Below are 26192 nucleotides of genomic sequence, written 5' to 3' on the forward strand. Positions count from 1 at the left end.
AGGGAGTCGATGTGGTCCTTGATGGTTTTGGAAGAACAGGGGTGAACCTGTTTAGACGAGACTTTCATAGATCGGACTTGTCTGGAAACCTCGTCAGCAGAAAAAAGTGGAAAGGCAGAGAAGGAGGGAGGAGGGGTGGCTGCAGAAGGGCCAGAGGAAGAGCCGGGAAGAGAGGGAGGGAGGTGAAAGGAGGAGAGCGAGGACAGGATGTCCTGAGTTTTTGAGATGAAGTGAGAGGCCAGTGCAGTGCAGAGGGCCTGGGAGGGGACAGGAGAGGTAGAGACTGCAGCAGGGTTGGCCAGCTCCTTGCAGATTTTAAAGAGTTCGGCCGAGTTGTTTGAGGCCTCAGAGATGCGGGCTTGGATAAGGGCTCTCTTCTTGGTGAGAACGGAGAGCCGGTATTGCCTTTGGAGCAGGCGGTAGGCCAGTTTGTCAGAGGATGAACATGAAGCACGCCATTTCCTCTCTGCCACCCTGCACTTGCGTTTTAGGGTGACGAGATCCGAGTCATACCAGGAGTTACATTTGGCTTTGGGCTTCAGGCGGATTCTCATGATGGGGGCAAGGATATCAAGAGTATTAGATATAGCAGAGTGGAGCATGGAGAGGGCTGTGTCAGGGTGGGAGTCAGCCGAAGGGGGAGGCGGGGGCGAGAAGGTAGCAGCAAAAGCCTCAACTGACACGCGCTTCATGGGTCGGATGACGGAGAAGGTGGGTGGTAGTGAAGAGGGTGGCTTTGCCTGTGGGGTAGGGAGGGTGATGTGGGAGGATAGGAGAAAGTGATCACTCCAGGAGAGAGGAGTGGAGAGAGGGACGGAGAGGGGAAGGTCAGAGGAGATCAGAGCATCAAGAGTGTGCCCTGCAGAGTGAGTAGGCCCAGACGGGAGAATAGAGAGTGCAAGAGAGTCGCAGAGGTCACGAAAGAGACCAGTGGGGGGACAGGAGGCATCGAGGTGGATGTTGAAGTCACCAAGAAAGAGGAGTTGAGTGGTTGAGGACAGGAGTGAGGAGGAGAGGTCAGCCCACTCAGAGAGGAAGGAGGAAAATTGACCAGGTGGCCGATAGATAGTAGCCACGGTAAGGGAATGGCTAGGAGAGAGAGAGAGTCAGCAGACAAGACATTCAAAAGAGGAGTAGGTCTGCGTAGGAGTGACAGTGGCAGGAATCCACTCACTTTGCACTTTACAAAGTATGATGAAGGCCTTATTAGACAGTAGGATATGTACACAAATGTGATAACCAATGGGGCTCTAACCAGGCTGGTCCCATTAAGACTGGGGATACCATCTACATAAGGCATATCCAAAATGCACCCTCTAGAGCACTGTGCACGTTATTGAAGTTGAATTAAAATTGGAGAGTACTTAGAATGTCTGACTATATGGTTGTGTATTAATGGGATTATCCGGATGTATTACATGACACCATGGGTTAAGCCTTAAGGGGCAGTAAGTTAAAAATATATATTCTTTGTGGAATGATATGGTATTAAACCTGAATTACATAAACAGCCTAAATGTACTAAAATAATATACATGTACCATCATTTGGTATGTGTAGCACAATTATTGCAACACAAATGCTTCAAAAGGGACTGTTTACATAGATTCACAATGAAATACATGAATGTTCCAACATGGTGCCATGATGAGGAAAAACCTAAATAGGGTATTAAGGAAGAATACATGACACAAACAAAGGACTTAAGGGACATAAAGAGTATGCCTGTATTACTGGCAAGTGTTAAATCTGACGAAGCCTGTTCCTTGTGAAACACGTTGTTTGTTTTGTTATGTCCTTGATGTCCATTTGGCTGGAAAATAAAGTAATCACTAAGGTGCAATGGCATTTCTCTTTATAGAAATCACAGAGGAGTGAATACTGCCTTTTTTCCCCTGAGGAGTAATCCTTCGGCTAGTCTCATATATATATAGTGTTCTAAAATATACAGTGGTTAAATTAAGGTGGCTTAAGCTGAATTTCAGGGAACAAGGACAACACTTTTAGATGCAGGGATATTAAGGTGAGAACGTAACGCAACAAAACCCCTGAAATTCAGCTAAAGCCACCTTGACTTACCCACTGTATATTTTAGAACACTACCAGACCACTAGCCATTGACTTTATCTATGCCCACTGTCCATTTTAAAACACTACCAGATCACTAGCCATGGTCTTTGGCCATGCCCACTCGATTTATTAAAACACTCGCAACCCACCGCTCAAAGATATTCATCAATCACTGACCGATTTTGCCCTGTTTTAACAGTGGTATTGTTATGTATAAAAGATGGCAGACTTTGAGAACTGTCAATTTTAAAACACTACCAGGAAACTAGCCATGGCCATGCTTGTGGTCTTGTGGATGAGCATCTGCACTGGAAACATTGACAACCTGAGTAAAATCCTGATAGCCAAATACTTGACCAAGAATGCCAACCTAAAAAAAAAAAAAACAAGGGGTTAGGTCCACCCTCTGTAAAAACGTTAAGCTATCCACCCACATGTGTGCTTTACTTGTGTCCTGAAAAGCAGCCACAATCAGGGGAAAATAACTGCACCTGTGTTCAGGATTGCAAAATCTCTTGCCACATCATGGGCAAATACTCATGACTTGCTTGCCCTCTCATCATTTCCCATCCTCGCCCCCATGCCCGGCTTTCAACAATACCATCCTTTATGAAAATAACTTGAAAAGTACACATACCATAGGAACTAAGGTTCCTGTTTGATATATATCAAATATATACATCCTCATGGAACTAAGTTAGGCAATAAAGTGTACGATTGTGGCATTATACCCCCCAGCTTCACTAGGAGACTACAAATACCATACTGCAATTCAGCAAATGGCAAACAAAATTCTCTTCACGCTCCCATAGAGCATTGGGAACATAGAAGATCTTTAAACCATATTGGTGCTGGCGGAAAAAATACAATCTGAGGATCCTAGATGCGTGAGGGATATTGGGTACAGTGGACGTCACACTAGGGATAGTATTACTGGCATGCCCTGTGTCGACGCCCATTTTCGAGTTTCGAAAAACAAACTGTAATACTCCGCAGCTTCCACTAGATGTCGGCCTATGCACAGCATGTGATCTAAGCAGATTCCACAAGCCTCAGAAATATATATACGTATCATGCAGCACTCACCCACAGCGGGTGGAAAACGCCACGCGTTCCGCTCGACTCGCGAGCTTCCTCAGGCTTATAATTGTTCCAAATGTTCATTATACCTGGTCCGCTCAATCTGTTAAATGTACACTTTTATACTATGAACTATGCACCTTTTTTGATATGAATAAAAATGATTTTTAGGAACACAATTTGGTCTTGAGAGCTTGGGCATTTCTGGTTTCATGTGCACGAGATAATAACTTTGTACCAAAGTACTTGGTAATTGGAGAACACTCCAAGAGCAGTCCAGAGAGAAAAATATCTTCCGAATCCAGAGTCAAATCACCATAGAAACTCCAGCCAAAGTGAATGGCCTTTATTATTTAAATGCTATGGAAAAAGTAAAGAAACACAAAAAAAAAATATATATAAAGACATTTTGTTAAAGGGACGTTATGGTTAAGTTGCACTAATAAAAACCTATGAAATTCAGTAAAAAAAGGTTTTTAAAAGGACGTTATGTTTACAAGTAAAATCGGAAAAAAAACAAATTCGCCAGTTATGGTAAGCTAAACAACCATAACTCGCGCCACCACCGTGCACTGCTAAGACTAACACCCAGGACATCAAAGATGACATCACAACCATTGATGGTTGGGTCTATAATCTTTCTCAAAACATTTGTCCACATTCGTCAAATAGCAACAAAGTTATAAGCCATCTAAAAATGTTTAGACCCCCTCTAATTTCGCCCACTCTTAAGAAAATCCCACCAAACTTTAGAAAACCATTTATATCTAGGTCCAAAATCGTTTTGCCAAATGTTGTGCAGATTCGTCAAATGACACCACATTTATATGCCTTTACAATATTTTGGGACCCCCCCTCTAATTTTGTCCCCTCTTGACAGAATCCCACAAGACTCTGCAAAACCATTCAGGATTAGTTCTAGAATAGAATTGCAAAATTACATGCAGTTTAATTGAATGGCGCAGAAGTTATAAGACATCCAAAAACTGTTTTTCCCCAACCCTGTAATACAGAAATAGGTACAGATGTCCTGAAGTGTCTGCGAACACCACAGTACTGCCCCAGGACATCTGGAGTGTTTGCAGACTTTCGGGGGTGAAACAACCCGTTTTTTTGGCTTCTTATGGCCACATTCCCAGAGATTGCTTGTTGCGTTTGACAAGTGAAAAGCTGCTTTTTAAAAATGTTTTCACCTGGCTGTTCGCAGACCCCAAAAGGTCCGCGAATCCAAGATGGCAGGCGTTTCAGGGAAACCGACGCATTTCACGTTTTCTCACCACCCAATCAGCGGCCGTGTCCCGATGTCTGCTGACCACGCAAAAGTCAGCAAATTTTTCTGGCCAATCAGAAGCCAGTCCGCGGACAGTGCTGCCAATCAGAGGCCAGTCCGCGGACCAAACAGGGAAGTGACACAGATATCACCATTTTTTTTGCCTTACGTTTTGGTCATTTAAAAAAAAAACTACTGGACGGATTTACCACTCCTGCTGCAAATTTGGTGAAAATCCGTACAGCGGTTTGGGCTGTAGGCGTGAGCAAAGTTTTTTTCCCATTAGGTCTATGGGAAAAAAAAGACATTTTGGGACCCCCCCTATAACTTTGCCCCCCCTTGACCAAACCTCACCATACTTTGCAAAAAAATTCAGAGTGGGCCATATACTTTTTTTGCAAAGTTTTGGTGAGGATTTCTCCAGGGGTGAAGTTATAAGCCGCCCAAAAAATGCTCTTCCTATGGGTTTAGCAACTTAACCATAACTACATGGCCAATACTCAGGCCATGTAATATATATATATAAATTCGAGCAAAATGATACGGGAAAAATTTGCAAGCGTAATATGCAAATGAGGAAACTGATCTCGTACACGCCATATGGTAAAAAATCATAACATCAGTAGACTGGGGACCAAGAGCACCCAAGGCCTTGTCGAACATGCAAGGTGCCTCAAACAAAATCGTATTCCACAACGGCAGTTAATGCACGCTGCTCAGAGCAGGAGTGGCATTCACACGTTTCAGAGAGTCTGGGGTGCAAAGAGTCATCATTGAGGAGATTTGAGTATCTTTATTTATCATACTGCCGAAGTTTACTTTGCAAAGTAGGAATCCTTCTGCATTCTGACACTCATATTAAAATACAGAGTTTTAAGCTACTTTTATTCATCTGCTTAAAATATTTAACTGAGAAACATGACAAGCTGGACATCTTTTTTGTTCCTCTATTTGGTTTGGTTATGGACCACGTCTGTGATTCGCGCTATCTTGATAACATTCAGTAAGGGAAACTTAATGCTGTCTATTTATTGGCCTCCTGTAATGTACAAGGCGGGATGTCACTTCAGCAAACAAGGATGCAGGAATGGGAAAAATAAAGTGCCCCATAAAACAACATGTATGCCCTGGGAGGCTCTCCAGATAAAAACCCTAGTTTTGGCTGAAAGGAAATGCAGGGCCTAACCTCATCTGTCCCTAGGACCTGGGAAGCCGGAGGAGAATCTAAAGTCTGTACTGGGAGCTGCTCAATGAGAGCATCATTACTGGATGTGGAGGGGGGACAATTGCAGGAAAGTAATGGGAACAATAGTAATAATAATTATAATGATAATAAGGAATGTTTTTAATAAAGCTCTTCAACCAGTTTTGTCCTACTTTTAAGCACTATTGTAATGGCTGTTATTACCCATTTAAACAGTACTCCATGTATTGATGTTTTATTAAAGAAGGAAGAGCTGGGAAGGGAAGGCTCTGATTACTGAACCCAAAGCACCAACGACCAGAGAAAAAGAGATGGTAAGCGCCCAAGACAAGAAAAATATCCTTCGAGTCTTCCGCTGTGCGGCGCAACGGAATTGCCAAAGATGAAAGTCCCCTGGCCTACCAAGGGGGCAATGGAATGGCAATTTATGCCCATGCTCCACTCTCTGCCTGAAGGAAAATGGCAAATAAAGGCAGCGGGCCATCAGAAGGCTTACCCTCCTCGCTCCACATACAACCCGAGCTCAGTTTAAGGTCTCTCTCATAGTATCTACTACCCGTTCCCCTTGTTTCTCATTCCCAATCCCATTCCTCTCCTTTTCCCTTGTTAATTCCCTCCTCAACCTCCCTTCTCCTCCACTCTGGAAAGGCTTTGGCAAGGAAAATGACACCCCCCCCCACCCATGCTACATGTTGCAGAACTATTTCTTTTTTTATTGTTTTCTGGAAGAAGAATTTAAATACGCCACCTTTCCAGAAAACTGGTGAGGCTGCTGCTCAGCTCACTCGTCGTTATTTTTAAAAGTGCTGTTTGATGTTTAAATGACGGGATGTTCATCTTAATTCACACTATTACGTGAAAACGTAGTATAATTGGGGGACCTTCTTTAAGTGCTGCTAATTCTGTGATTTCTGAACGTGTGCTGCGGCAATACGGCCATTTTATTTATGAGCAAGTATTTCTTCCCTGTCTTCTCCACCGCGTCACTCCCACACATGGTCTCGAGCACTTATGTGCCATGGGGAGCGGACGCCCGCAGCGGCCGTGCATGTGGCATGCCGAAGGCGTGCAAAAGGCAAGCCCGTCTAGACTCGTCCATGCTGAGGACAGCTATAAACCGCTGAAGCTTGCCAAAATTCTGATAACATGTTCTCTACACCTGTACTTGCTGCTAGTTGTGCTTGGGTGTACTACTCCTGCAGTGACTTAGTGCCTCGAGACCCGCCTGGCACGGCTTTGTCCTCGTGTTTCTGCCCAGGCCTCCTGCTCACAGGTGAATCCTATTGAATGTGTTCAGGGTAATGAGCCTTTCATGTCACCTATAGCAGCGTGTTCAAAGCTTACAAACCCTCAGGCATCTGAGCGCTGCTTATTATTACCCACGGGGTGCGGTGCTCATTTATCGACCCCGGAAGGATGAAAGGCCGACTTCGGCCCCGCCGGGATTCGAACCTGCGTCAGCAGGCTCTGCACAGATGTTAATGCGAGCGCTCTACGTGCTGTGCTATTGGACCGGCTATACAATGCCAGATCTGCAGTCGCACATTGTGCCAATATATATATTCTATCTTGGAAGAGTTTTCTCCTGATTTTCTGGGGCTCACAGAAACTTGGTTTACTCCTGCCTCTGACCCCGATATTATGCAGATGCTGCCTCCAATGTATACATTGTTACATCTTGGTAGATTCCCCCCTCCTTTTTAGGAGACAGTCTAGCCTGGATTCACCGGGCATCTATCATTTGCTCCCCAGTCCCTCTGGCACACAATTTACCATTGAACTTTACTTAGTTTGACTACAGCCCTCGCCCCACACATCCATGCATATTCTATTGGTGTATCGCCCCCGTCTCAACCACTGGCTAGCTTTGTTGGGGCTTTTTCCCCCCAACTAGTTGCAGACTTGGCTTTAACCTAATCGAAGCTCATTCATAGAGTAGCAAAGGAACTTTCCTCCCCACCTCTTCCAGAAATTGATTCTTCTCGTTCTCAAGCTCAGTGTGTTGCTATTAGTTCACATTTTGTTGAGAAGATTTAGAATATCCGACAAACGATCTCCAATGAAGGTCTGATGACTTTGAATGTTTCAAATCCAGAACAAACTGTCTTGGAGGTGAATCCCTTTGATCTCTTTCGATTTGAAGCTGGCATTTGATGTCTTGGGTCAGCTTAAGTGGACCTCCCCGACATACCTTGTCCCCATTCATGTCATCTAGTCTCTTCCCCAAAAAATCATCCTGCTGTACACAGCAGCTCTTAAACACTCTTATCTCGGGTATGATCCTGTGTTCCCTGAAGCATGCAGTAGTTACTCCACTTTTGAAGAAGCCCCATCTCGACCCTACGTCAGTTGCTAATTATCAGCCTACACCCCTTCTGTCAGTCCTTATGAAGCTCCTGGATGCTATCGTAACTCCTCAACTCTTTCAGTTTTTCGAGTCTAGACATCTTTTACATTCCTTTCAATCTGGGATTCAGACCACTTATGGGCACTGAGTCTGTCATGGTCTTGCTTCTAGATCTTGCAATGCTTCTGTACCACGGTGATGTCGGAGTGTTCATCCTACTTGACCTCTCCGCGACCGTCGATACGATCGACAAGAGCATTCTCTTGGGTTGACTGGTAGAGGTGGGGATATCAGGCTACCCTCTCACGTGGTTTTCCTCATTTCTTAAAGACTGCACGCAAACTATATCCCTCTGCCCATTTGAATCTGCTCATTCTAATCTCACTTGTGGTGTTCCCCAGGGTTCCTCCTTGTCTTCTCTTCTTTTTCACTTATATCTTGGTCCAATGGCTGATCTCGTTGCTGAGCATGAGGTAGGTTTTTATACGTATGCTGATTATACACAATTAATCTTTTTTCTTGATTCCCCAATAGTAGAGCCACCATCCAAATTGCAAAATTGCTTAGCAGGAATAGGAGACTGGATGGCTAGGAATTGGTTGAAATTGAACAGTGATAAAATCGAGGTCCTGTTGATCGTCTCCCCAAATTCCAATGTGGCCTGGAGTTCAGAGTATTGGGCGGACTTCCTGGGCAGGCCAATCCCAGTAATGGGGTAAAAAGTCTGGCCGTGAAACTTTTATCATCAGGCTCTCGAGAAGCCCAAGTCTTCTTTGTGTGTAATGCCGGCTTTGCGAAACTGAAGGTTTAAAGGAAGATCTTGCCTCTTCTTCCATCAGAATGCCGTACAATGGTGGTCACTTCCTCGAATATGGGGTCACTGAACTACTGTAACAGAATTTATCTTGGGCAAACAGCTTTCTTAATCCAGCGACTTGCTTTAAACGATCCCTGATTTTCTCATTCCCTGCCTTTGTTACAGCAGCTCCATTGGCTACTCGTGAAGGATCGAATTAAATGTAAGACCCTCTGTATCACACACTGAGCAATCTACAAAACGGCCGCATTTCACCTGCAATCCAAAGTAGTTTGCTACCACCCAGCTAGGTGCTTGCATTCAGCCTCCAAACACATATTAAAAATCCCCCGATATTGCCAGAAGCGTGTGAGTGGTGGCGCTTTCTCTGTTCTGGCCCTGGCTCTGTGGAATCCTGCCTCACTTGGCTCACTTGGCTGCGGGACATCTCTGACCATCTCAGTTTTCGTAAGGCTGCCAAAAACCATTTATTCTAAATTTGCATAGTTCTTCTGGTCAGTGTTTTTTCCCACATAGTGCCTAGAGGCCCGTTGGGCCTTAGTTTTGTGCTTTCCAAAAGTAATGTATTACATTACATTTTACTACCCTCTTAGAGACTGTTTAACAATTAACATAACTTCTGTCTTCTCCTATTTCATTTCCACCCGGTGCTACCAACCCCTCCACAACGCCTGCCACCTGTGGGTTCTTTTTGGAGGAGACGCCAAGCTTCCTTCATTTACCAAATCCGTGTTTACACAGACCGTTTTTATGTACTAAACATCTACACAATCCACTACAGCTGCAACAATCGCTCTGCTAGAAAGCTCATCCCTACTCTGGTCCTCCACAGGCTTGACTACTGCTTTCACATCCCCGTGAGACTATCCCTCTACTCCTTTCCCCTTAACAATGTATTCATCATTGGCACCTGTACAGTTTCCAACCTCTCACTCGTCCCCACCTTTGCCCCTCACCCTAGAACAGATTGACTTTATATGCAGGACTGGTCACTCAAGTTTCCTTTTTCTAATCTTCAAATCTATGCATGGGTTTCCCTCACCTCTCTAGGACTATGGGCCTCATTACGAAGAAGGAGGTAGCCATGTCGTTTTTTGCGGCATGGCTATCCCCATTCTGGGTACCGGGTCCGGGTTCCCTGAATGTGGAAATACCGGGCCATTTCGACCTTGGAGGGCACGGTATTTCCCCATTCAGGGAACCTCAGGGAACCCAGACCCAGTACATCCCCATTCCCATTTCAGCCCCCAAAGGGCTCAATGGGAATGGGAATGGGGATGATGCTAACAACGGGCCCGTTAATGACGGGCCCATTGTTAGCATCCTGGTCTGCTCGCGGGACCCTCTAAGGACGCCTGGCTTTACCAGGCGTCCTTAGCGGGTCCTGCGAGCAGATCTCGTAATGAGGCAGTAGGGGTTTAACGGGGCCGGCAGCTCTACCGGCCCCGTTAACCCCTTACCGCCTTCCGCGTAATGAGGCCCTATATTTCATGACTCCCCTACTTGGATTCTAAGAGCAAAAGCACCTCTCAACTGCTCAGTTCCTGTCACACCCTGTGCAACATCCATGAAATTAATATCATAACCACTATTCAGTGCAGTGTGATTGCCCTAAAAAATACTTCCTATCGCTTCACTGATCTCCTGAGGTCTACAGTGGCATCTGCACACCCATGAGGCTACCATCAGTGTCCCATCTGCCTATAATTGCTTGCCAATATATGCCAATTGATGGGACACCATTGCACGATCTGTAAATATAGGTCTTGCCAATATCTCATCTCAATTCTCATGTTGCCATGAGGTTAATACTCATTCATATTCCACTATGGTGCTAAGCACCTAGAAAGAGGATTGCTCTGCTTGCTGTTGTGTTCTCAGTGTGATATTTCCTTTCGAAGCACTATGCTTCCTAAGACAAACAAATACAAAAACACTATTTACCCTTTCCAATTATACACTATCCTTAGTGTTTTGAATGCGGGCTCATAGGTTGTGCTTCACTGACACCTGTACCAAAACCTTTGGTACAGGGTGTAAAGAGGAGAACAGGTTACGTCATTGGGATTTGGACCACACACACTGCTGCTATTTTCATTGTCTCCTGGCTGTTGCGTGGATGTAAAACAGAAAAGGGGGAGGGGTGGTTAGTGGGAGTAAAATGAAAAGGCAAGGCATAGTGGTAAACTGTTGGTGTGTGCAGAAACAAAAGCAACTGGTGTCTGTGTAGGTGTTTTCGAGGTGGAAAGTGATGGGCCCCAAAGAGGTATATTTCCAGATGGGTGATCTGTGGGTTTTGGGAGGGTCTTTGTGTTTTGCCCGGTGGATGGGTCTGGGTATTGATTGCAGAGATGTAGATGTGTGAATATGCTGCGGTGGGCTTTGGGTTTTGCTTGAGCCTTTTTGTGTCGGTTGGTTGGTGAACATGTTTTGAGCGAGGCGGCTAAAAAGTGAGTTTGTTAGTTGTCTAGGTTCTTTGCAGTAATCTAAGAGGCTATGATTTTTCAGTGGACATGTGTTATGTTGTATATTCAATTTGTTTCATGTTGTACTTTTATATCATGTTTGGTCATGGATTTTACAGCGTTGGTAGTAGCTCCATGGGGGCGCTTGCCAATTTGGAATATTACCCCTGTTTTGTACAGTTGTTTAGATTTGGAACAAACTGTGTTGTGTTCTTCCTTGATGAGTGTTTGGTCAATTGTATTCATATTGACCTATCTTTGTTGATTCCCAGTCCTGCTATGGTGTGAGCTTTGTGATTACCTTTTATTGTTGTTTACTTCCTTAGATTGTAAAAGGTTCTCTATCCTGGTGTATTGAAAAGCCAGTTTTCTTAAAGGCATATGGTCTTGAGTTGTGCTCCATAACTTTGCTATGAGGGTGGAGAAAAACATTCCATACACACTCTCCATATCCCTGGCATTGTCATGTTTTGCTAGCTGGCTGTATGCCTGTGCATGTTGGTTGTCTTTGCTGTCACTCTGATAGAGTTAACGGAGTATATGAAGGGGGGGTGGGTATTTACTTCTTAAAGCTTCAAATACTATATCGATGTCATCACATGAGGAATACTGCTGTCGGCACAGGTTTACCCTTCTGTTATCTTCTATTGTCATATGAAAGTGATGTGTTACAATCTGATCGACTGCACAAATGGGACAGTTCCCTTTGCTGGATCTTGTAGCAGCTTTGATAATTCATCTTCCTCAAACTGCAAGAGAGGGGAATGGAAATCAAGCAATGGCGGCAATGTCAACAGTTTTGGCTTTGGTATAGGTGTGGTGAAATGAACATACATTGGGTCTCATCACGAGTTGAGCGGTATTCCGGCTGTAAATCCACTGGAATACCGCCCATCTGAATTACCATTCCCACCTCTTGGTCTGGCGGAATTCCCACCACATTCCAAGTGGCGGTGGCGGTGTAATTCTCCATTTTCTATGAGTCCATTGGACTCTATGGGGCTTTTTTGGCAGAATTACTGTGGCGGTATTTCCGCCGATTTCATTTACTTATTGTGATTTTGGTTGCTCATACACAACCTTACACAGTATTACAAATGAAAAAGCAATATAATTAAAAACAAAATCCTATCAACATATATATAAATTAACAAAACATTACTAGACTAATTTAATCATTTTCTCATAATGTTTCAACAGACTAAAAACTAAGATCTCTCCCGAATAGTTTTACCATTGTGTAAGATTTTGATAACTGCAACAGTCACTTTAGTTTCCTCACCACTGGAAATTCTATAAAAGAATAATTCCATGTTGAGGAGGGCAGAGTTATGTACATAGTGCTCTAGCCATAAAGTTCACTGAATGTGCTCTGTTGAGATGTGAAGGGGTTGATCAGTTAGCCTTGGCAAGGGTATCCGGTCATTACATTGTGTGAAATGTACTGGACTTAATGAGTTCATCTTAATGAATTAACTAAACCCACATGGAAAAGTACCTGGAGACTGGGAACTACATTCCATCACTGATCTGATAGGTGCTGGCATTACCAATTGTAAAGTGACTCAATTATTTCCCATCAGAAGAATTAAAGGATGACCCATCCCAAACCACACCCGTACCTCTCTCCAACGCACAGGCAGCGCATACAGTTCCACAGCATGCACTCAACATGCAGATCCATCCTGAAGCCAAGACACATCCTGGGCTATGCTACTCTGGTGGGAAGGCGCTCTTATTTACAGACCAGTCTAGCGGTGACGCGTGCTGTGGCATTAAGACAACCTACGGAATGCGACATCAGGTGCCAGCAATGCCACTGCTTCAAGCTCAACGCCAATATTCTCGCAAAAGTGGTGTTCCCTTTACAGAATAGGACGTTTTGGGAATACCTCCAAAGTATTGGTCTGCCAAAACAAACACCACAAGGACCATGGAGGCGAGTACAGCCCCAGACCAACATTTCAGTAACAAAGGAGCAAATGCGCAGCTCTGAAGGCATATGGCGCTCTGTCTTGCTCTCTCAATTGCAAAAGCTGCCCGAGCTCATTTGCCAGGCAGACCTGGCAAAGGGGGCTGCCAGCTAGGGAGCACTTGGCATGTCAGCTTAATGTTTCTTGGCACAGCAGAATCAACAGATGTCTTTGAAACAATGGCATGTTTTGATCGGAGTGCTTGTTAAATTCTGCATTGTCCCAAAGCCTTCTAAAATGATAAGGTGGCAACATTGACACTGTGGGAAAACAAGCCCGATTGCTCCATGTATGAATATAGCAGCAGCGGGGCCGATGGTGCACACAGTTTGCATTGCACAGGCAGAGAGAAGTGGTCTGATGCCAGTGGCTCGGCGCACTGTCTCGGGAGGATAGCTCTGCGGCAACGTGCTCGCCTTGGAAGCAAGAGTACACGGAGCAACACAGGCTCAATCCCCGGGTCCGCGCTTAGAAACCTCTGGCTATTAAGCGCGTAATAAATAACCTATCATATCATATCATGACAGTTTCCAAAAGGTACATCTATCGGAATTAATGCACCTGAAAGATAATTCTTACATTTATCGTCAGTATATTTCCAATGTTTCAATGAAAAGTGCTTTTACTTCCATGGCATCAAGGTGTCATGTTAATAAACTCATAATTAAAGCTTGCCTTTTGAGTGGTGGTTGCTTCTTGGCGCTGCCATGTAGGGTAACAATGCTGGTGTTATGAAAGATTCTACCGACTCTACAGTGTCTGGTGCATTGAGTGCATTGAGTGCATTGTGAAAGGAACATTATTCTTACTTACCTGGACATTTGAAGCGGCAAAAGCGGCAAAGTGACCCACAGCACTGCGAGTCTATTACGACTCTTGCTGGTCTTCGCTTCGTTCCCTGGAGGGGGCGGAGCCGGCTGGAGACCACGTGATCCATCACGTGACTGCACTCTCACTCATAACGCAGCCGCATTCAGTCGAGCGGTGCGTTCATTGTGAAAGGAACATTATTCTTACTTACCTGGACATTTGAAGCGGCAAAAGCGGCAAAGTGACCCACAGCACTGCGAGTCTATTACGACTCTTGCTGGTCTTCGCTTCGTTCCCTGGAGGGGGCGGAGCCGGCTGGAGACCACGTGATCCATCACGTGACTGCACTCTCACTCATAACGCAGCCGCATTCAGTCGAGCGGTGCGTTCATTGTGAAAGGAACATTATTCTTACTTACCTGGACATTTGAAGCGGCAAAAGCGGCAAAGTGACCCACAGCACTGCGAGTCTATTACGACTCTTGCTGGTCTTCGCTTCGTTCCCTGGAGGGGGCGGAGCCGGCTGGAGACCACGTGATCCATCACGTGACTGCACTCTCACTCATAACGCAGCCGCATTCACCCTCGCGGCGTTGAGCCCGGCAGGGGTAGAGGGCGTTGGCTGTTGTGCGGCTGTTGGGTGCTGGGGTGCACCACTTAAACTCGGGGAGACTGCGGAGATCTCTATCTCTTTGATCCCCGCTGGTAAGTTTAATAGTGCGTCTACAGGTAAATATACCAACAGTGAAGGAATCGAAGCTCAAACAACAGCCACAAGAGATACCCTACGGTTTGAATTCAATAAGGCAACTACAAAGTGAGGCGGAGAAATAATGGCCTCGATAGCTCCAACATCGATTGACAACAGCAATATCTCAATAGGAGGGGCAATAGCCCGCCCAATAACAAGAGCTAATTCAAGACTTCCTCATCAACAAAGAGAGAGGCCGGGACATAGTCACGAAACTCACAAAGAAAGAGGTAAGATTGCTGCCTTTTCTAGACTTTCAAATATTGATTTGCCCAAAAACTTAGAAACCACAGAAATGGGAGGGAGTGAACAGAGGAGGCACGCAACTAAACGAGATTTGAATATCTTCTCACTCAAATTGACATCTGCATCCGCACTTACAAACACATTCATTCAAAATTATGATGAAGGAAAGGTTGTTTGTGAGAATGCAGATAGAGAAAAGTCAACTACAGAGCGTGTAGATAAAACACAGTTTTCATCCATGGGCAAAAACGCAGTAGCACAACAGAGTATAAACGAAAAGGAACAACACTGCGAAGACCCAGACCCAATAACACCAATGACAGTTGAACTGCTAAACGTGACAGACGCCGAACTAATAGATCTTGGTATATTGGTGGAAGCTCAGCAGAACGTAGCAGACTCAAGAACGGAAGACGATGAAATGAAAGTAAACCCGCCCGTGGAAGAAAGGAACGAGGGTAGCCAAACAACAACAAGTAGTGAACATGAGGGAGTAGATCCCGCAGAAACTCAGCTAGAGCTATATCCAAAAAATAATATACAATTGACTATCGGAGATATAGATTGCACCAGCGCAAATAACACTGAAATAGTCACACAATTACATAATAAAGACTTGGACGAATCAGTGTATTCAGACGCATCCGAAATACTATCGACAAGTGAAAAAGGAGAGAATCATAAGACCGGCAGCAGCATAATCTCACACGATGTCTCGATTGTCGCCGAAGAACAAACAAACAACATAAAGGCTCAAACGGAAGCTGGACCAAATGAGAACGATTATAATAAACTGGATTCATTAATCAAGCAAAGCTTGCTGAACAGTGGACCTATGCAGAAAGAAGGGTTTGACCCACACAGACTGACAAATCAGTTTCTTCAGTCAGCAAAGAAAAAACTACATTCCCCCCTAATTGGGAAAAGACCCACTCTTAAAAATAGCGGTCAGGAAAACTCCATCGCGGAAGAGATTGGAGAACATGAATGGAGAGAACATTTTATTAAAACAATGGAAGGAAACACAACGAAGAGAACAACATCAGGTATTAGATTAAAACATTGCCAGGAAAGCAGTCCCTCCCCTGGGAGAGGCGCCCCGAAAGACCTAGGAACAAGAACAAAAACAACGATTGGCGCCTACGGACTGCGAACTGAGAAGACCCCGTGCAGGGATTTAAGAACTCAGCACTTTCTTAATTTTGAAGATGCTGATATATCGACTTATACACCAACTGACAAAAGATCACTGCATTCAACATTCGAAAAAAGGCGCCATTTCCCTGATGCCCAATCTCAACAAGGGGATAAGATTGGCGAAAACTCCACAATGAGATGCATCGCAACACAAACAGACGAACGTTCACCACAAAGAAAGACTCAAGATATCACTAACCCAAAGAGCTATGAAAAGAAAACAACAGGAAATACAAAAGAGAGTACAAATATCAATGACCCACAAATAGGAACACAATTGCAGAATAACATAATGGCCGCTTTAACAATCTCTTTAGCTCCATTTACGAAACTGTACGAGTCCATCAGTGAAAACGTAAAGGACAACAACGCTCTTGTAGCCTTAATGCTCACTAAGCTAACCGCCCAGGAAATAACAGCGCTGAAACTGGAAGCGAGGTTAAATCAAGAAGCAGAAACCTCAGCAGCATGGCAAAGGAGACTGTTCGATCTGGCAAGTGGAGATAGGCATGAAAAAGATATCTTGACAAATGCCTTACTAGACTCATTGAAATGGATGCGGAAATCCATCGAGTCTGCAGAGAGGAATACAAAACCACTAAACCCGGTAGCTACTTCAAAACAAACGGTCACGACAGAAAATAGACCCAACATAAGTACTCTCGAGAGTAATGATATAGAAAACCAAGAAGACTGCCCAGCTCTAACTCACAGTGCAAAATCGAATAAAGTTACGTCATTAAAAACAAGAGTGATTGAATTGGTCGAGGCAAGAATTCGATCAAGCAGCACCAGTGAAAACACGAAGTGTAAGGAAATAATTGCTGACGATCTCGTTGAAGATTTGAGTAATGACAACATGACTAAACGAGACGTTGATCCCTTAGTCGAAACAAGAGACATCGATTCTAGAAAGAAAAACAAATTTAACAAACGCGAGCATTTTCCCATGTTTGGGCCAAAACAAGGGCAGGTGAACCAATGCAAAATCATGGTCGAAGCCATAAATACATCAAAAAACATACTTGGAGGAACATGATGGATGAGGGGGAAATTGAAATTGCAATTCGGAAATTAAAAGATTCCTCCGCTGCAGGCCCTGACGGGCTGACGAATATCCATCTGAAGAAAGATCCAAAATCATGGGCAGTGATAATAAACATCTTATTCACTAGCATTGTACAACAAAGAAAGATTCCAGAAACTTGGACAAAAAGTATAACAGTGCCTATATATAAAAAGGGTCAACGTGATTTGCCTTCAAACTACCGACCTATCTCGCTATTAGCAACAACAGGAAAACTGTTTGCAGCAGATTTACAGAAAAGTCTGACAAAATGGGCAGAGACGAATAACATTATTGACCCGCGCCAAACAGGGTTCACAAAGCGTACAGGAACGGATTTAAACCTGTTTATCATATCCATGCTAAAAACCAACGCAATAGAATTTAAAAAAGAACTACACTTGGCTTTTATTGATCTAAGTCAAGCATTTGACTCAGTAAACAGAAGAAAGCTATGGGAAAAGCTAAAATCCTGGTCTTGTCCTGCGGACTTACTGAACCCAATAAGGGCGTTACATCAAAGCACGACTACCCAAATCAGAGTAAACGACCGAGGGGATCTGACGGCCAACATCAGTATCAACAAGGGAGTGAAGCAAGGTTGTCCGCTTGCAGCAACACTGTTCAAATTGTTCATAGCCGATATTCCAGAAATTACTTCAGGCACAAGACACTTCAGTCCAAAAATTAACAACCAGGAAGTGGCGATAATATGCTATGCAGACGACATAGTATTATTAGATGAAACAAGAATAGGGCTGCAACGACTCATAAACAACCTACAAACCTACATGCAAAAAAATGATTTGACAATCAATGTGGGAAAATCAAAGATCCTGACTATAAACGGCAAGAACAACGCCATAAGAAAAAAATTTAAATGGCATATAGCAGGAGAACCTCTTGAACAAATACAGATGATAAAATACTTAGGAATCGGACTCAACTCCTCGACAGTGGAAAAGAGTTGGGTAGATACTCTGCAAGTAAAAGTCAGAAATCTAAGCGCACAAGGAAGGGTTTTGGATGGCAAATATGGAAAATTTTCACTGGTACCAGTAAGATTGTTCTATGTTCAAAAAGTTCTGCCCTCCTTAGCATACGGAAGTGAAGCCGGTCTGAATCTATCACATAAATTATGGTCGAAACTGGAAAGTGGGTTTTGGAAACCAGTATTGAAGCTTCCAAGGTGTACTCCGATAGTGGCTATTAGAGCGGAACTGGGCCTCGAGTCACTCGAAGCTACAATGAAATGGAAATCATTATGCTTATTGAGGAAAATATGTGAAACCAGTCCGGCCGATAGCTATAAACTATTGGCAACGAAAGGAGTAGACAAAAGCTCAATCTACCTTAACCATTGGAAAAGAGAATGGTCTCAAATACTAACAAAATTGGACTCATCGAAAGAAGAACTGATTACCAATCCCAGCAAAGTAAAAGAAAAGCTCATGAGACAGGACTGGATTGCAACAAGAGAGGCCAAAATGAAGCTATCGAATGTAAACTCCATGGCAGTTGAACATAGAAAAAGAAATATGCTTCCAGAGTACCTAGCAAAATTTCCATCAAAAATACATAGAGCAACACTACTAAAAATCCGGTTGGGAGTCTACCCAACAAACGAATATAAAAACAGAACTGGAGGAAGAGGCATTAATGAGGGGCGCTGCAGGTTCTGCCAAATAGAGTCGCACCAAGAGACTCCGATACATCTCTTGATGAACTGCACCGCCGTTTCAATGGTCAGAAAGCGTTTGTTATCAAAGTATATGTCAACAACAACCCAATGCAACGACGAGGAACGATGGGACTATTTTATCCAAGGACACAATCCACGATTCTCATGTGCGGGTATAAACTTTCTGGACAAAATCCTCAAAGATAAAGATAATGAACTAGCAGAGGAAAGCCGTAATACATCCGGTTTCATCAAATGAGGAAAAAAAAAAAAAAAAAAAAAAAAAAAAAGGAAAAAAAAAAAAAAAAAAAAACGTAGGAGAAGATGGATGCAAAAAAAAAAAAACAATCACGGTGAAAAGAAAGGAAAGGACACGGATTGAAGTGATTTGGAAAGTGTGATAAAAGTTTAAAATGAAACTAAAAATACTACACTTTAAATAATAAAAAAAAAAAAAAAAAAAAAAATAAGGAATGAAGGGTCAACTCTGTGTAGAATGGCCACACAGCCAATCTACTCCAGCAGGCACACATTGTGATATATATGAACACTCACTGGGTCATTCTCATTACAATAGTGTGAGCCCCTCACTTTCACTGGCAATATTTCTAGTGACCTTAGTACCGAAGCATAGGATAACCCTCTCCTGGTGTATGGTAGGAATTCCTGCAATACAATGTGCTATATGGTGCCCGTATCTGGGGGTGTCATGACGAGACATGGCAAAAATTGGTTCCTGACCATGTGGTGACCACCGCTGGCAAATGGCGTAAGTGCCATGGGATTTGATGACAGTGCCTGGCAAATGCATATCCAATGCCAATACAAAAGCCATAACTGTTTCCTTTGTTCATGCTTGTTTTCTCACTACCTCATTAACATGAAAGACCTGTGTCTGAAGTGTGTGTGTGGCACTTTTAATTGCAGAGCTCTTGTAAAGTGGATTGTGTAAGGCATCTGTAATAGCAGTTTGCATACATAGCTTATATCAATACATTGTGCATATGTAGCATTCGTAACCCGCGGAAGGACGCTCAGCCAATCAGGTGGCTGGAAGAGCGGGCGAGAATATACTGTATACCAACCCGATCTTTCCAGGAAGCCGCAGCCCTTCCCCCCGGTGGCAACATCTTGATTACAGGGAGGCAACAAGGAGTCTGTTCCTGCTGCCTCCCCATCCTCCCCTCAGCCCCCAAACCAAATCATACCCTTTCCCCATCCCCCCTCCTTTCCCACTTACCTACTGGACTGGAACTTTGTGCTCCGGTCCCGATGCTGCTCCTGCACGCGGCCAAAGGGATGTCTTTTTTTCCTAGGGAGATTGACACTGCATGATATGTGCAGCCCATCCCCTCCCCCCAAAAAAATGTAATTATTTGCACCCAGGGCAAACCCTGGGGTGCGAAGTGTGATTAGCTATCACCCCCATGTCGGGGGTGCGTACATGGCTGGTAATGGCATGCAGCCCTCGCTGAGCCCTTCGCTTTGTTCGGGCCTGCCTAGGCTCGGACTGGCGTGCCGTTACCGGTCATGTATGCCCCTGACTCGGAGGTGATTGCTACATGAATATATCTATTAGAGCATGGGCATACTACATTTAATACCAATGCTATCTATCACACATCGGGTATAACCCTTTATGATGTCTCTATACCTATACTAGCACATATTGTGGCCACCTCTTTATTTGCAGTGAGTGCTAGGCACTGCCATCACACACGGGTTCATTGCTTCCCATAGAAAAAACTGGCTATGGCGTGCAGCCATATACATTGCCTATATTGCGTCGGGCACCCACAGTGGCCACTGACCACCATGCTCATTGTGGCATGGTCTTCGCCCACGCCATAGCCCCTCTATTATCTATAACCTTTAGCACGACCAGTGATAAATGTGCCCAGGACAACTGAGGGGCCTGGCCATGGACACTGGTCACATTTCCTTAGGTAAGGCCTTCAGCCATGCAACACGCCTTTGAGCGTTCCCCAAGACACCCATAGTGGGGCTGGCTATGGCCAGTGGCCATAGACAATGGTTCCTTTCATGGGAGCATGGCCTTTGTTCATGCATTGGGCCCCTTCCAAGCCACCAAATATCAGCCTGCAGACGCAGCTGGTTGCCTACACATCAGGTCCTCAGGGCTAAAGTTAGCCCATAGACAGATTGCTGCCTTGCAGTCAAACCGCTTTGCCACATTGGCCAAAAAAAGTCCATTACTGGTGCTGACTATTTGGGCACTGTGTGGTGCTCTATAGGCCAGTCAAGCATGCGCCAGGCACTCGTGTTCCATAATTGACCCACCCTCTCTCTACTGCATTCCTCCACTCCCCTTTTCCCCTACTTACTGCCTAACCGGACTGTCCTTTCGTCTTGAGCTTGCTGAAGCAATCGCCCGCCCGGCACAATGCAATCGACCAGTAAATAGTTGGAATAAAGTACCCCTGGTGAATGCTATGGGGATATGGGAGTATTGCAGAGGAGAGCCATAACCAAACCAGAGGAACCAGGAAGATGTGCAGCTTGTCATGCATTGCAGCTAAAAATTTGAATCAGAAGAAAACACGTAGTTTAAAAATCAACTTTGCATGCAGATGGATTGCTGCTCTGTGAACTAACTTCAGCAGTGCGGTACATAAAGCTACTTGTATCTCCTCAAGGATAGCATATTGCACCCCAGGCTATCTGAAACTTAACATCAGGTGACTGGAACTGGTGCAGAATGTGGCAGCCAGATTGGTAATGGCCCTGAACAGGAGTGATCATGCCTCTCCTGCTCTTAGGAGCTTGCATTGGCCTCCAGTGAAGAAGAGGATTTTGATTAAAACATTGTGCATGGTCCACAAGGCCCTGGGTGGTATTGGTCCACGGTGTTTAATGCAGGTGATCTGTTTGTATACATCCAATAGGTGTCTTTGCTGTTCCAGTCTACCATCTGGTAGTGCCTAAATTCAAGAGAGCGCAAACGAGTGGTAGAACTTTCAATGTCCAAGCATCTCGGCTCTGGAATGCTCCACTGATAAACCCATGTCAACTAAAGGACCTTCCGAAACTTAGAATCAGCCTAAGCCCTTATCTTTTTTTGTTGTATGCCTCCCAGTCTTGGAGTCAATGGTCTTCTTTATTTTTTCCGCCATGGCAGTGAGGCCTCAGTGAGGCACATTCATATATGTATAAACATGCATACTACCACATACGTGTCCTTCTCAACCAATGACAGTTGTCAATGAAAGAATGCTCAGAAGGAAAGAATCTGAAAAGTATGTCAAAATGTAAGTGTTTGACCAGAAGCCGCCATTCTGTTTAAGGAGCTGCCTTTGACACTCTGACCTGGCTGTTGCAGCAGGCAATGGGACACATCTCAACTGTCATAAGTCCACTGCAGTTTAGTAGTGATGTCCTTTTCCTATGAAATTTGAAGAGTGATGTCATAACTATTTTAATAAGAATATGAGGTGGTGATTTTCTGTATTTATTGCAGGTAACCATTAGCCAATACTTCCTTTTTGTGGCAGGACCTTGTACAGATTGTCATGAAAGGCATTTTTTCTATTAGCACCATGGGATGAGATTTGGAGGGCGGGTTGATGGCATTTTCTGTTTTGAAAGAAAAAGATTGTGCAGCAAGAGCAAAGATTTTCAGTCAAAAAACCAATGGAAAAAAGTCTGAGAAAATGGCTGCCAGGGAAATGGCAAAGAGAGCTCTAGGAAGAACTGACCAACTCCTTTTCCATTTCCATGGTGCCGTGAGGTATATCGGAGCAGTAGATAGGGGTGCGGAGCGACAGAGGAGGCTGGTACGTAAAAAAGTTGTATCTTGGGTGGTGGTGGCAGGAGGTTTTGGTGGTGGGGAAAAGGGTAGCAGGGGGGGAGCCAGAACAGCCAACATCTTGCTCGGAACATAAGCTTAAACCATAGCATGCACATCACGTTCCGAGGAACTAATGAGTGCTTATGAATTATAAACAAAGTTTGTGTCAGTATTAGATGTAAAATGTAACAATGAACTGTGGTTCGTTATACTATAAGAGTTCACCGTTAGCAAACAGTAGCGCAACACAAAACAAAGGGGCCCTCAGCACAATATAGTGAGTGGCCCCTGCAACTCCTTGGGTCCATGAATAGTGGGGGACACTCTGTGCTGCAGCCGCTGCAGGGGTGTCCACCACACACCTCTTACATAAGGGGCTCATATTGTCGGCTTCTCTTACCTCACCAAATTCTTCGTATATCTGCTCTATGTAGGTCGTCCCCTCCCTGTCGGGAGAGAGATCCTGCAGTTCGGACTGGTCGCTATCACTGGTCTTCCGGCTGTTTTCATGAGTCTCATTTTCCGATTCTTCGATGTTGTCTTTTTCGGATTTATCAGAAAAGGCGTCATTCTCCAGTGCAGATTCATTAAGTCTTCAAAGAAAGAAAGGGTTTAGTATTCAGACCATTTCAGTCAAGCCCACTCTCTCTCTCTAGAAAACTGACTCAGAGCTTGCAAACATGAATGGAAATCAAAATGATATGTAAATGCAATATGTGACCAAGGCTGTTGGGCACTGAGGGCACAGTATGTACAGTAACACAGAGATCAGTGGTGCGTAGGAGTGTGCATAAAGACATCCAATTACCTCATTCCATTTTATCCCCACTCAGACACATACAGACCTCCCTATTCTATGACACTGTCAACAGAGAAGTGTAGGAACAAGTGTAGGAGGCTGAGGAGGAAGACAGCTACAACAAGTGACTCACAGGGCATCCAGTCATGTTCTATAAAAAGGGTTATTAGCATATCCTTTGTATATTAGCTTAGGCACTTGAGACTGTCCATGTCACCAGTGGCGGTGGCTGCCAGCTTCTAAAGATGGCCTCTCCTTAATTACAGCTTTAAGGTGCATTCTTATTGTTGATAGGACAGATTTTCGTATATGGGCAGTTTTGCAACCAAATGACGGAAGCTGTGTATGACCCCCCCAGTCGTAGATTATTCTGATCATGGCCACGCTAAAGCCTTTTTTTCTTTCTTGTAGCTGGGGCCCATAATACGACTATTGAGCTTACAACCGAACATACGTCCAGTAGGCTATGTCCATCTCCTGTGCAGCTTTCCCTATTGGTAGATGAACTCTTTTAATGGTGAGGAGGTTAACTGGTGGATCTTTTTCTTCTAATGAATAAAAGCTGTCCTCTGTATGCCACCTGGAATGTGATGGGAAGAAATCTCTAGGTATAGCCTTTCTCCTCGCTTGGCATGGCCAGCATTCCCATGCCTTTATGCCGCTCTCTTGAGTGGCTTTGGTCTAATAGAAATATGTGGCACATTGCCACCATCCTCATCAGTCTGATAGGGTCTCGGTTGCCCAACTTGTGTTGGGTCTCAGATCTGCTGCATACACTCATGATCCTTCATAGACTCTGTGACTGCACAACATTTTTTGTTCTTAAATAGGGGGTCTGTTTCAACACCCTTTCCCTGAGTTTGTCAGCCTAAGGACCAGGTTAGGCCCTTGGTATCTGGAAAAAGAGTCAACCTATTGAAATGTTCAGCCCCCCTCTCATAATTGTTCTCCCCCCCCCCATCCAGCACTATCTGAAATGTTGTCAGGCCTAGAACGATAGTAGCTTGTTTTGTTCCTCTCCCTCTTTTCTCCTCCCTTACCTCTTGTAATATTCCGGCTCTACCAGAAATGTCGTCAGGCCTAGTACGGTAGTAGCCTGTCTGTTTCCCATTTCATTCCTATCTGTGTCTTAGCTCTTGCAGTATCTGAAATGTTGCCAGGCCGAGTACGATAGTTAATTTCACATTCTTGTTGTTCATGCCTGTAAGAATGTCATTGGGCCTCATTAGGTAGGCGGCCACGGAATGAACAGTGCTGGTAAGGGACCAGCACCGTTCATTCCGGGCCACCACATTACGAGGTCTGCAGCGGGTCCCGCTCTGGATGCCTGGCCAGACCAGACGTGCAGAGCGGGACCCGCTAGCAGTCCAGGATGCTAACAACGGGCCCGTGGTTAGCATCCTTTCCCACTCCCATTGAGCCCTATGGGGGCTCAAATGGGAATGGGGATGTACCTGGTCCCGAGAATGGGAATTACTGGGCCAGCTAAAGTCGGCATGGCCCGGTAATTCCAATTTTTGGGACCCGGTGCCCGGTTTGGGGGTAGCCATTACGCTAAAAACAGCATGGCTACTTCCAAACTCCTAATGAGGCCCATTGTATTTTCCCTTGTTCATCCCCCGTGCCTTGAAGTGCTTTGAAACACATTGTGTATAGGCGGTATATAAATAAACTATCATATCATATAATTTCCTTTGTTTCTGGTAACAAACTAAGCTGGCGTCCTGTTGCACTTACCTTTGAGCTGTCAGTGCATTTCTAGATTTTGGATCTGCTTATTTCTGCCTTCAAAGCCCAGTGGTGAAGATGCATTTGATTGGGTTGGCCTATTTCTTCCTTTCAATTAAGTATCCTCACCCCTAAGGATTACAATGTTGTAGAGGTTTTGCTGTAGAAAGCTCTACGTCTGCAGGACTTAGTCCAAGGTGCTTTATTCCTTTTATCCATTACAGATTAAACGAGGACCAGGATCAGTAGGACAAGAAGTTACTCTGAAGTAAACGCTCTCTGGCCATACACCTTCACATCCAGCTCTCAAGCCCCAACTGACTCACGGAAAATTTGCTGAGGGCACTGTCTCAACATTCCACTACATCAGCAGACACAGACAGGAAGCACACTTTTTAAATAGCTTTGGCACACAGACCTTGGAGCCAATAGCATCAGCTGACGTTAACTTAATGACCAAAACTAAACATTTGTGTTCGCCCAAAGAGTGAGTTTGATTCAGGCTCTCTGTTTGCTAGAGCCGCTCCTGGTCCTTCATATGAACAGTATGGTGATCTGAGTGCACCGTGGCTTCCTGCTTAAGGTGGGGAAAGAGTTTCACATTAACCAACACTGCTTACCTGTGGTGTTTTGGAACCCTCTTTCAGATGCTGAGAGGATCCTGCATATTTTGGATGTTAACAGGGCCCTTACATTTTGCCTAGATCATACCAAAGTTAAGTCCTCAATCAGCCCTTTCTTTACTTACAGAGGACTCACGCCTGCCCCTCAAGCAGCTATAACATGCAGAATGATGTAATGCATTTTCAAATATTATTCCCTGGATGGTCTTCCCCATATGCTAATTTTGCCAGTAAGACATTTTCAAGTCGGCCATGAG

General features: G+C 44.5%; 1 protein-coding gene across 11 annotated transcripts in view; it reads right to left on the reverse strand.

The window, feature by feature from the left end:
* Nucleotides 1–26192, reverse strand: part of OSBPL5 (oxysterol binding protein like 5) — a 1112782-nt gene that overhangs the window by 281378 nt on the left and 805212 nt on the right. For all 11 annotated transcript variants that reach the window (XM_069624153.1, XM_069624161.1, XM_069624156.1 and 8 more), the window contains one exon: nucleotides 23186–23378. In XM_069624153.1, the coding sequence (XP_069480254.1) occupies nucleotides 23186–23378 (193 nt within the window). The remainder of the gene's footprint in view (nucleotides 1–23185; nucleotides 23379–26192) is intronic.

The sequence above is a fragment of the Ambystoma mexicanum genome, chromosome 11, assembly GCF_040938575.1.
Source record: "Ambystoma mexicanum isolate Mex_15411 chromosome 11, UKY_AmexF1_1, whole genome shotgun sequence".
Taxonomy (NCBI): domain Eukaryota; kingdom Metazoa; phylum Chordata; class Amphibia; order Caudata; family Ambystomatidae; genus Ambystoma; species Ambystoma mexicanum.